The sequence below is a fragment of the Apium graveolens genome, chromosome 1, assembly GCF_009905375.1.
Source record: "Apium graveolens cultivar Ventura chromosome 1, ASM990537v1, whole genome shotgun sequence".
NCBI classification, from domain to species: domain Eukaryota; kingdom Viridiplantae; phylum Streptophyta; class Magnoliopsida; order Apiales; family Apiaceae; genus Apium; species Apium graveolens.
In genome coordinates, this window is record NC_133647.1 from 759,945 (window position 1) to 773,235 (window position 13,291).

Consider the following 13,291-nt stretch of genomic DNA (forward strand, 5'->3'; position numbering starts at 1 on the left):
CAGCACCTCAAGTCGTTGGCTGGTCAACTCAAAGATGTTAAGGAGACAGTGAGTGATCAACAACGCGTTCTTCAATCGTGAATGGACTCCCGTAAATCTTTGATGCTACATGTAGTTTTATCAATATCATGAATCCCCTCCCTTCATTCTTAACTGCTCGCAGTATGCTCGTGCACGAGGAGTCCCACCGTCAACGCAACTATGGAACCAATCCATTTATTATGTGTGCCCCTCATATTGCTAACACTCCTTCTCCAGCACCTCTTAGCGACAATCGCAATAACGGCGGGAACCGCAATAATAGGTGCACAATCTCCCTAACAAAACACCTCGACAGAACCTGCCTCTGGTGAAGGTACAAAAGGTCACATACACCTCATCAATCTCATCAGAACATCTCGGATCACAAATACCTCCCGATACATAGCATACACCTTGTCATTCATACATCCGTCGGAGCTCCTCATATAAAAAGCTGAAATATCGATAAAGTAATAAATTTGGTATTACTTTAAAGAAGTTTAACTGTATTTACTCTTTATTAAGTGACTGCATTGCAATTATATAAATTAATCTTATTTTTTTACAAAATTGATGTGAATGCAAAAAAAGATTTTGGAAAAAGGATTTTAAAAGATGATATAAAGAGATTTTAAAATTGAAGGGGATTTTAGTAATTTTGTACCGGGGTTCCAATTAGTTTTGGGGAAAATAACTTGGTGTATTCATCCATCTTCCTTCAACCCGACCCGCCTCAACAGTGGATGCATCTTCGCAAAGGGGGAAACGAAATTATGAAGTCAAATTCTGCGAGCATCAACGTTAATATGTATATTTATATTAATCTGTATTCATGATTGTGTTGCAATTTTAGGTTTGAATGTGTGTTGTGAATGTTATAAATCATCACACTGTAAAATAGAGTTTGATAATTTATTCATTTACTTGTGAGACTAATTTGAATGGATTATTCATTACTATTACTAATTTGTTGCTTGTATGGCTTTTAGAACCAATATTTTGTTGGTATGATGAGCTCGCATATACTTAACAGACAATCAATATTAATATTCCGGAATAGCACTTGCATCTGATTTAAACTTATTATACTGCAAACTTAAATACGAATTACTTACGATGATTGTCAGGTAGCTTAATCCACTTAGGTAGACTTACAGCACTTTAAACTTGCCGCTGTTGGATTCTATAAGCGTTGCACTATGCTTCTTGTTTACATTTCACTACATATGCTTGCTATCTACCAACATGTATATATCACATTTTTTCACTTTAAATACGATATGCTGAATTTGTCATTCAATGATTCTGAGTGTTTATATGTAACTCTGTATTTTTACATACATACTTTCGTGTCAATAAATGTTTTACTGCATCATGTCATACTATAGCATGTATATAACATTATAAGTGATTTTGCGGTTGCTTTTTCCTAAGTTTATAAACAATCAACCTATTTGCTTATCAACAGATGTACTACATTGTAATTATGTTTTGTTTTTAGGGTGTGCACCCTGAGGATGAGCTGTCCATGGACCCTGGACCTAGAGAGTAGAGACTTGCGTGCTACATTTACATCCATTCGTATCCAATGTTGTGAGAAAGGCGGGTGCTGGAGAATTTCAAAATTCATGGCGGCTTAATCCTAACCAGGCTAGACATTGGAAGCTATATGAGAGGATGATTCCCATTCTTTCAGACCTGATGTTTGATGGTGTTTCACGGCTCTCTTGCATTGTCATGGCTTGGGGTTTGATCACTGCACTAGTAGAGCGTTGGTGGCCTGAAACACATACATTTCACCTACCTGTCTGAGTGTGTATCATCACACTTCAAGATGTTAGTGTCCTCCTTGGTCTGCGCATAGATGTTGATCAGGTATTTGGTCTTACACTGCTTGATAATGGGCGGGACAAGCCTATTGTGGAGGTTTGTTGGAAAAGCACCTGGAAAAAGTTTTATAGGTGGTAGGTTCAGTTGAGCTGGCCGACTGAAAACTTCAAATGACTGCCTGATGATGCATCTCCCGAGCTCATGCGATACACACATTCATATCTGTTGCAGCTGTTTTCCGGGGTTTTATTCACAGATCAATCAGGCAGTCAGGTTCATTGCATGTATCTACCATTGATCAAGTTTTAGAGGGTTGTCGGAATTTCTCATGGGAATCAGCACCTGCATATTTATTTAGGGTGTTATGCAAGTCATGTAAGATAGCCATCCGAGGAGAACACCAGATGCGTACTCCTACTGCGGTCATGGGCATGGACTAGATCGCCTACGTTAGCTCCTCTTCCTCGTGTTCCATCTCTGGACAATGCAGCTATTTGGGGTAACCGACGGGATGAGGTACTTAATTGTATTTAAGTGATTAATTTTATTTTGCTGTCTAGTTTACTTGAATTGATTGTTGTGTTCTTATTTTATTTAATGTCATACATATGTTAAACTAATTCTAATTTGCATTTACATTTCAATTTGTTGTATAGTTGGTGCTTTGCCTAACATGATGCTTGAAACTGTTTTTTAATGTACAAAAGTTTGGGTTTTAACTTCTCTTAATGCACAGGTGGAGAATGAGTACATGCTTTTGAATCCAAATGTGGCGATGTAGGCAAAGCTAATCTCTCTTGGGCTGCAAAAATTGCTACATCTCAGAATACAGGGTACCTTGGGTAATGTGCAAGCAGCCAAATGCTCCAAAGCCTATGGTTAGTGTCTTACCATATTAGTTTTCAATACAAATAATTGTTATTTTTGCTAAGCTGAACATTTTAAAAAAATTCTCCCGTATGTACTGCGGGGAAAGTTACAAGCATATAAACAATGAGAATTTAAACTAGTGCTGCACTAGATCAAGGATTGAGAACTATATTAGGTTCCTGCCATATAATTAACCAGGTATACCAATAGAGAACTATTAGCATCGGAAGGGCAGCATTACCACAAACTCATCGGGGAATTGGCATCCATACAAATAAGCACCAGTAGCAGCAGGTTTGCATTCCAAAATAGTAATCTTTCTGCACTCAACCAAAATATTTCAAACCCAGAATCTTACTGTCCTTTCTAAAGACAGTAACGGTAACCACCAGAACTTGAGCACCATCATGACTTAGCAGTACTTTCAGAAACTGATTCAAACACTAAGAACAATCTACTATACTCGGACATGAATATATGTCTGAGATATGATCAATATTGTAAAACCGTCTATATTATGACAAGCTGTAGAAACTTTTTTAGTCCTCTACTCTGTAGTCCATTAAATTTATTTTATTTCATCATATCATCCAGAAATAGGGAGTAAAACAGATTTGTTCAATATGCGGCCGTCCATTTAAAATCAGCCCAATAAATGTTGCTTCCTGATTTGGATGCGTCAAACATAAACAATTTTTTAAAATATGTAAATATGGGGTTCTTAATAGTTGGTAACCAATCAAATCTAAAAAAGAGTCACAAGTTAATAGATTTTAATGACTGTATGCACTTTAATTACTCTTTTTACACAATGGGAATAGAGGCAAGTGAGGTATGTGACATATATAAAAGTTAAAAAGGAACTTAGTTTAAGATGTTTAATTGATAAATCTACTGCATAGGTTATAATCACCATGTCCTCCAACTTAGGTAGTTATATACCCACCTTCCAAAGAGGTCTAGGAAGGTTAAAGTTCAAGATGTGTGTGCATTTGAAAATTCCTTTACTGTCAAAAGATTGAGGAAAGTTGATGATTCAAGGCTTTTTGAGCCTAGTATCTGTCTTTGTGAGTATCTAATCTCTTGTTCCTACCTTTACAAAAGGTTCAGGATTCAAGTCTTATTGGAGGATTTGTGAGTGAGTAATGAGTATATTAGTCGATACAAATCTTAAGAAAGAAAAATAGACAAGTATGGCTTACTGCAATACTGTAGGGTTAATAAGTTTGTCAAGTAGCTTGGTGTTCGACCCAAATCGGCACGAAAATATGGCACATTACTTGTATTTGTGTTTATTCAAGCTGAATCCTAAACATACAAGTACTCTATATTATGATACCAGATTTGAATATGAGCAAAGGGCTTTGCTCGTAAAATTATTTGAGTTCTGCAAACTATATACGACTGATATGTGACAATTACTACTCCTTTTGTGGTTCAAACATATCTTAATGCTAATCTACGTATACGAAGTCAACTTACCTGTATTACCTGTTTATTATCTGATGTACAGAATTTTTTTAACAGATATATGGGAAATATTTAAATATATCGTATCTGATTACCTTTTTGGTATAATTACAAAATATACTACTAACATTCTTAATTATCAACACAAGTACAATAATTTAGAACTTGTAAGCTACTTATATTCAGATCATATTCGATGGTTCAAAGCTGCTGGTATTATTTGAATGAAGTTTGCAATAGTCTGTATTATATTCAAATCTAGTACTGTACTATTATACTATTAGAGTCCTATAAAAACTGATCGAGTAGAATCTAAGCGTAGTGGTTCTCGAAGGTATTCAGGTCATTTTTACTTCTTAGTGGGTGTCTGTAAAAAATATGCCTGATGTCTTCTGCTGCTGTTACTTTATCTGTGAGGAGTCAGTCTCATGTATCTTGTTCTGGACATCACGACTTTAAAGACATAATCATGAATTATTTCTGTGTGCATACAACCTTATCTTTTCACGTTTGCTCATCAGTACGATTCCCTTATGCAACCTAATGGAACCATTAATTTGATGTCCTCCCTTTTAAAAATAAAAGAGACATCATGATAGTATGTATATACTGCCATGAAGTACTTTGTCTCAAAGCTGTAATCCCAGTTCAAAATTAATAGTATTTTCTTTGTATTATGTTCACGACTGATAGTAAATTTAAGAAATTAAAGAACCCAGCATGACCTTTGACTTGCTCACAAACCTGTATTTGGAAGTCACTGTACCATTGATCGACTACATAAATTTGATTTGTTATGAATTTGGACATCTTTGAAAGAATTGCTTGGACTCTAGAACATAATACCATGCAAGATGTTTGGCTTTGAAGAAAATCGAATTCTGGAAAACAAGTACTTCTGCCTAGTGACTTTTCTAACCCACCAGTGCGATACTTAATTTTTACCAGTGAATTGAGCGGGTAGGACCATCATTGCCGTGTGTAACAGAATATAGCAGCCTCACCATCAATAAACAATTGCCTAGCACAATTTATTTTTTACATTTTTGGTTAAAACCTAAAAGTATGGGGAGAACATATTTGCCTCAAATATGCTTGTTTACGAACCCTAAAAGGTCTATTGATCTATTCACTTTGGTACAAATCTTTTTGCTATCCCTTATGATGCTATAAATAATATGATATAATGTTACTATGTATCATGAATGTGTGTGTGTGTGGTGTATGTGCCTTTCTGTAGTAATTGCATTTTTATATTTAAACTTTCAGGATCAAAACTTTTGGAATTGCAGTTCTCATAGGCCCGCTGAAGATATTGCTTATGCTACTGCACTTTTTTCCAGAAAGGAGGAAGAGTGCTTAACTGGTATATGCTACGTATTATACTGTATCTTTAATTTTTTGAAATCTCTATAATATAAAAATTCATACACCAGTTTTTTTCCTCTCACTAAGGACACCTGGATGATGTTATCTTGTCACCAGTTTTAATTGTTAAAACATGTGATAAGCATTTACTCAACTGTCATTTACTCTTGTGTGTTGGACCTACTTTCCTGGTGGGACAAACTTGGGCGTACTTCTGGCGCATTTTTTTACAACAAGTTATGATTATGATGCTCGTATAGATGAGAATGGTTAGTTTTCAAACATTGACAAAGAATTACCCACTCATGTTTTTTGTCTGTGATGTGATTAATGTGGTCTCAGTTTCTTCATTACAATGTAATTATTTTTCTGGCATTCGAGTTTGTTAAATCTCCCAAAATGGAGGACATCTCTGGGAATTGGATAGAGCTCTTAAGTTGTACGAGAGTGCTCTGCTGAAGAATGCCCGGACCATACTTTCTTTTGGACTTTTACAAGAGGTGTACAGTGCTTCTAAAAATCTACAGTAAGTCTTTATAAACCGTCATGTTCGTACTTGCATTTGGGAAGACTTTCACATGTAGTAGTTTAGCCAGTCAAGTTCAGAGCAAGCTAAGTAAATTAACTGAGAGGTTAGGTACTATAAATTAATAAATTCTGATTATAATATATCTGTTACAGGTTAGAATATAGAACTCCTGTATCTCCCAACCTATAAAAGTAACAGAACTAAATCTTTTATTTTTTCAAAACCCAACTCTTACCTCGAATTCAGATATTTGTTAACAATACTTTCCATTCCGCCCAACTAACAGACACCATAAGTGTCTGCTGTAATAGTTTCCAAGGGGAAATTTTTATCATCTTATCTTTATTGAGTCTGGGCTGTCTAGCTAGTATTTTCTGTTAATGGGCATTCAAGTTTTGTCATTTTAATGGAACCTTTCCCATCTTACAATTTACAATATGGCGTCTTAGAAATACACCCTCATTGATAGTCAGAATTTCTCATCTTATAGCCCAATGACCCTACGTCCACAATCACCCGATTCTTCCCACCCTCTCTGTCTCACAGTTATCCACACTCACAGTTACAGTATATAAGCATTTCCTATTTGCAGTGTTTCCATTTGGTTAGAAGGAACAGAATGAGGTAGAATGGAATAAACTAAGACTAATTCGTGTACATTATGCGTACTTGTCATTTTTCCCCCTTCTCATTCCACAAGTGTAAACAATAGCTTGTTCCTTGTAGTATAATGTAGAATGCCTGTCCTTTCTTCGTGCTCATGTCCTACACAAATATAATTATCGTCAAACTGCAATTTTTACTTCACCTCTCATCTTCGTAGTCATTACTGTTTATATGTTTCCTATTCAAATTTTGTTATTAGTGACTCCAATCTTGGTTTTAATGATGGCACTTATTCCTAAGTTAGTGATGTAGGCTAAGACAATCACGCAGGCCGACTTGTAGTGAACGACTAAATCCCTGCCCCAGTTGTTTGCTACTTCTTGTACACATTTGCTGTTGACTTTTGGCTGTCTAGGAGACTAGGCATTCGAACTTTCTCACTTTAACAATGCGGAATGTCTCGATGTGTTTTAGGAGCTTTTCTTTGATCCTATGTGCAGCAAGCAACTTGGGAGCTTTGTTTAATAGATAATAGTAATATGCAGTCTAACTCAAAATCAGTACTAGCATCTCAATTCTGGTCTCAATTCTTAGTGAGTTGTATTATTTCTGTTACTAAAGCCATTTTTTTAGGTTGATATATATGCAGATGGTCCAGGAATATGTGCTCCATTCATTGCTAACTTGGACCATAAAGAGGGAACAGTAGTGGAATTTCACAACCCATTCACTCGTAAAAGCTTAGACTTCTTTGAATCGAGTTGAACCTTGTATTGAGAACTCTAGACAGGTGAACCTTTCTTCATGTCAGAAATTCATTTGGTACTCTCGAGCTTTCAGAAAGGATCTTAGCCAAACGTTTACCAGCTTCGCGAGTCCATTTCGGTCTACACACGGCTAGGCACTTCTGGTTGTTGGTTTCTCGATAAAAACTCTCCGATGTCGAAGATCTCAGAATTGCCTCAACAAAAATATATGGAATTGGGCCTGAAAAAGCCATTCAGGTTCCACCTGCCAGTGTGGTTGGTCATTATACTCCCAGATTGCAACAATGTATAATCCAACACAGCAAAGGTATTTCAAATTCCGTAACCGTGACAACCGAACTCTGAAGTTGATAATTAAAATGGCCAAATGAATATTATTGTTTCATTTGGTTGGACTTTTAAGCAGTTAGAATGGCCATTTAATCTGGTCCTTTTACTTCTTTTGTATAGGTTGGATGACGGTCTTCTCGTACGGAGATGGTACCAATCCATTTAGAAATATCTAAATGGGAAGTATTTGCGGAGAAAGATGGTATCCAGGACAAGGCAGTTTTTGTTCATAAAGGTTTTCTTGAACGAATCTATGCACAGAACTTGGAGATATAAGCGTAATGAAAAATACCAAAATACCTCATTTCAGACTCAGATGTTCTATACCTACACAAAAAAATTCCCATGTACTAGCTATTACGAACACTGCAAAACACACTTCAGTCTGAAATTTGTATATGTTTGGCTCTGCTTTCCAATAAAAATTGATACCTATTTTGAAATCCCTTTGCATTTATAATCAGATTGCCAATATCCACATTCAAATTGATAATTGGAATATAGAACATGAATGATCCATTTTTTTTTCAGATCTTTTGAAGATGTTCTGGTCCTAACCTGTGTACTTTAATTTGATGCATAGGTTCACAAAAACTCAAATGGATTTTGACTTCTTTACACTTCATCTTCAAATTCAGAATTATCTAGATTTACATTTGATTTAAAATCAGAAATTCTAAAATTTAAGCCAAAATAGAAGGGAAATATCCGGTATATAATACCACCACAATATAAGACCAAGACATAATATCTGGTAATAATTATGACACAAATTTAAATAAATGATATAAGACCAAAATATAAAGATTAGGATATGACACAAATCTAAATGAATTAAGCATTTATATTTATTTTATTTTGGTAATTATGTACACAAATTCGATCAAAAAATTATACTCTTTCTTATATCCTACTATGGGTTGCTCAAAAAAAAATCAAATAAATTTATATATAACTCAAAATTGCCATCATTTTATTTAGTCAAAACCTTTTTTAATCGTGTGATGTATCTTTAAGTATCAATTGACACTTAAAAATATAGAATTAATTTTACTAGATATTTCATGATTTTAATCGTTTTTGTTTACTTTGAAATCTTATAATATAAAATTATCTTACATGAACACAAAAAAAAAAAAAGAAGAAAGAATTTTATTTTAAAAAATAAGCTCGTTAACTTAATTAAGACAAGTGGAATATTAATAGCAGATAAGTAGAGGAACATATTTAATAGAAGTAGATAAGAGAATTTAGGAAAATATAAGTAAAGTAAAATGTTTATAGAATGTTAGGTTTGAGAAACAGTAACATGTTTGAGAAAAGCCGACAAGTTTGAGAAGCAGAAGAAAGAATACACTACTCGTTGATTCTTTGGTCCAAATATGGCTAGTGAAATGATTAAAGGTTTGAATGTTGGGTATGTGGTGATGACAGAAATCTATGGAGATGAGGTTCCTAGAATTGGGGGTGGTCTTTGTATCAACTCACAAGGATGGATAATCACCACCGCAACGTTAACTCCAGCTAATCTTGAACGAGTTAGGGTTCGATCCAGGTATTCCACTGAATTTAGGCCAGCAGATGTTCTACACGTGAAATCGTGTTTTGGTATAGCTTTTCTAAGCATTCAAGATGTGGAAGAAGACGAGGTGTTCAACTATCTTAATATTGCAGATAATCTCTCGATTGAGGAGGGAGATGGATTTTTTTCGTGGATTCACAATAATCCCATTGTTTTTTCATTCATCACCGGAAATGCCTCCTTTCCATTTGAAGGTGCAATTTTTCCTTCATTTGATAGTAGTACTACTGTTGATACTACTGTTGAAGATGATTTGTTTGATTTGAGGCAAAACGAATATTCAGAAACACGGTCTTTTCGAACTATTGGAGGAGTTATCGAGAGCAATCCTCGTAGATCGGAAATATGTTCTTTACATCCAGAATTACCGGTGATCGAAGTCCATGGGTTTCTTTGTACTAAGGGATATGGCAGCCCGGTATTTGACATGGGTGGTAAATTTGTGGGGTTGATCCTGTTTAAGTATCGTGAAATGAATTATATTCTACCAAGCAACATGATCAAGTCTTATCTGGATTTTATAACGGGGACCCGGCCTTCAGCAGCTCGTGGATATGACGTCGGGGTATATTTACTTATTCTTGATTTATATAATGTGTTGTTTTTAGTAATTGACAAATGCAGTACACAAGTTATAATCATGGTGTCCTCTAACTTAAGTAATTAGGTGTAGCAAAGTTTAAGTTGAAGAAAAATAGAAGAGATATGGCATGCAATACTGGTAGGGTTAATAAGTTTGTCAATTCGACCCCAATCAGCGCAAAAATATGACACATTGCTTGTATTGTGTTTATTCAAGCTGAATCTTAAACATACTAGTACTCTATGTTATGATACCGGAGTCCAACTTGAGTTGTGCGAATTATATTCAATCAATATGTGACAATTACTACTCTTTTTGTGGTTCAAATATATCTTACTATTAATCTACTTATACCAAGTCAACTTACGTGCTTTACCTGTTTTAAGTCTCATTCTTTTGAAAGATATATGGGAAATATTTGTATATATATATAGTATCTGATTACATTTTTGTTATAATTACAAATATACCACTAACATTCTTAATTATCAACACTAGTACAATAATTTAGAACTTGTAAGCTATTTATATTCACATCATATTCGATGGTTCGAAGCTACTGGTATTATTTGAATGAAGTTTGCAATAGTCCGTATTATATTCAAATCTAGTAATGTACTATTTGAGTCCTATAAAAACTAACTGATCGAGCAAAATCTAAGCCTAGTGGTACTGGAAGGTATTCAGGTCACTTTTATTTCTAAGTGTGTAAAAAATATGTATGATGATGTCTTCTGCTACTGTTACTTTATCTGTGAGGAGTCAGTCTGTGAGAGTCTGTCTCACGTATCTTGATCTTGACATCACGATTTTCACGACATGATCATGAAATATTTCTATTTCATTCAACCTTGTATTTTCACGTTTACTCATCAGTGATGATTCCCTTATACGACCTAATGACACCAATAATTTGATGTCCTGCGTGACGGTACCTGTTAGGAATAAAAGAGGCATCATATTATGATATGTATAAACTAGCATCAAGTACTTTGTCTAGAAGCTGTAATTCCAGTTCAAAATTAATAGTAATTTCTTTGTATTATGTTCATGAATGATAGTGAATTTTAGAAATTAAAGAAGCCATCATGACCTTTGACTTGTCACAGTATTATATTCAAAACAAATATTAAAATCTAACCTCATGAGCATGTATTTGAAAATCACTGTACCATTGTTCATAAATTTGCTTTGTTATGAATTTGAACATTTTTGAAAGAATTGCTTGGACTCCAGAACATAATACCATGCAAGATATTTGGCTTTGAAGAAAATCGAATTCTGAAAAACTAAGTACTTCTGCCTAGTGACTTTTCAAACCCAACAGTGCGATAATTAACTTTCCCTGCTTAATAGTATGTAACAGAATATAACAGCCTCACTCACCATCAATAAACAATTGCCTAGCACAATTGATTTTTACATTTTTGGTAAAATTTAAAAGTATGGGGAGGATATATTTGCCTCAAATATGCTTGTTTACAAACTACCTGTTTTATCGCCTCCAAAAAGGTATACTGATCTATTCACTTGGTACCCTTTGCAGTTAAATGCAGAACTGGAAATGGCTAGACACTCAAATGATTTGCGAGGTTAGTACAATGCTCGCACTATTTTACTATAACATTATTCAGAAGAACATGCATAGAGATCTCACGTGATACCATTTCTTCCTGTTCTGCCACTACTAAATCAACCATCTGTCTAGTTCCTTTAATTTGTAAACCATTCCTTCCTTAAATGCTCAATTTCGACATGGGAAAATAATGGCTGAAATAAAGTAAGAAGTGATAGTCTTCCTTTAGTAAAGAAAGAAGAACTCATGTTTTAGTATTGATAGGTATTTTTTGTTCTCCTCCTGTTAACCCCGAAAACTACATTTCCTATAATGGCTTAATGTGCATTTTCGATGTGAAAATATGATTTAATGTTCATAATATTTGAAGTCAATCAACCGTTAGATATTTTATCCTCATTCCTCCATAACCACTTGAATCAACACGCAGGTATGGCTAGGAGAAGCAGAGAGATCAATGAATTAGATGCTGTGTACGTGATCTCGACAGAAGTACCAAGCATGCAGCATATTATCGGAGGTGGTCTATGCATTAGGCCAGAAGGGGTGATAATTACTACTGCCATGGTAACTCCTGCTAACCATACAGAAGTTGTCGTTCGTTCAAGAAATTCCAATGAGTTTAGGCGAGCAACGGTTTTGAACGTAAATTTTTCGTTTGATATAAGTGTTTTGGTCATTGATCCTCGTGAAGAAGATGAGATATTTGGGTTCATTGATATTGGACAAGATTTCCCCCCTATTGAGGAGGGAGATCCACTGTTCTCGTGGATTCACAGCATTAATATTGCTTTTTCAAACATTACCGGAAAGGTTTCCTTCCCGTTTGAGTCGGTGGTTTTTCCACGACCTAGTAGCAGGAAGACGATTGGTAATGCTCTTGCGGGAGAAGTAGTTGAAATTAGGGAAAATGCGTTCTTACAAACACCGTCTTTTAGAACTATTGGGGGGATTGTTGAAGACATGGGGGAAGGGCGGAGGAAATTGAGCCATTTACATCCAAAATTACCGCTCATTGAAGTTCATGGATTCAGTGTCAATCAGGATATCTATTTAGATCAGGATTGCTATGGCAGCCCCGTGTTTGATAAGCGTGGTGGATTTGTTGGATTGATCATGTTGGAACATTGTGAATTCACATATGTACTACCAAGCCGCGTATTCAGGTCTTACATAAGCCAAAATCTTACAAAATGGACTTCATCTCGAGGCGGCGCGGGATCTTCGCATCACAGAAAAGGCAAGGATAACAAGTCAAGAAAAGATAGGGTTCCACATTTTCCTGGTGGACATGATGGGGTATATATACTTTTTTCTTAATATTTAAGAATTAGATACATATGTTTATAATCTTTTTATAAAAAGCATGATGTTTGTTTGTTTGTTTGTTTGTTTTCTATAGGAGTATGTCTAACTGGAAGAATGAGCAGAGCAGCTTGGCTATCCTCAAGCGTATAATATCTACCCTCCACTAGAGGAGTATGTTCAACTAGGAAGATGCTAACTAGTATTGATTTTAATATTTGGAGATGAGGGTCCTTTGTGGATTACTGAGCTTATTATCAACTTAGGTTGTACTCCAATTCTAGCTGATGAATCTGGATTCCTTACTAAAGGATCAAACTTATGTGATTCTTGATTTGTTGTCTTGTTACAATCTCAAGCCATCTTTCTTAAATGTTTAATATTCTTACATATCGTTCTCTGTTCATCCTTAATTAGCTTTAATCTCAAGCATCTATTTACATCTTTCTTACAT

General features: G+C 35.1%; 1 protein-coding gene and 1 long non-coding RNA gene across 9 annotated transcripts; both read left to right on the top strand.

The window, feature by feature from the left end:
- The first annotated feature begins 670 nt into the window (after positions 1-670).
- On the top strand, positions 671-8,234 carry LOC141659258 (uncharacterized). Of its 8 annotated transcripts, none has more exons than XR_012549693.1 (8): positions 671-829; positions 1,523-2,367; positions 2,588-2,729; positions 2,920-3,015; positions 5,461-5,557; positions 5,902-6,085; positions 7,328-7,768; positions 7,912-8,234. It is a non-coding gene; the product is annotated as an uncharacterized LOC141659258 (long non-coding RNA). The 8 variants fall into 8 exon arrangements; XR_012549688.1 differs by lacking the exon at positions 2,920-3,015 and adding an exon at positions 5,797-5,828 and having other exon boundaries at positions 5,941-6,085; XR_012549684.1 differs by having other exon boundaries at positions 5,461-6,085.
- An 850-nt stretch (positions 8,235-9,084) lies between these two features.
- Positions 9,085-13,231, top strand: LOC141659282 (uncharacterized). Its single transcript, XM_074466083.1, has 4 exons — positions 9,085-9,938; positions 11,503-11,548; positions 11,963-12,831; positions 12,935-13,231. Exons 1-4 carry the CDS (start codon positions 9,174-9,176, stop codon positions 12,944-12,946), a joined length of 1,692 nt encoding a protein of 563 aa, XP_074322184.1. The 5' UTR covers positions 9,085-9,173; the 3' UTR covers positions 12,947-13,231.
- Positions 13,232-13,291: the final 60 nt, after the last annotated feature.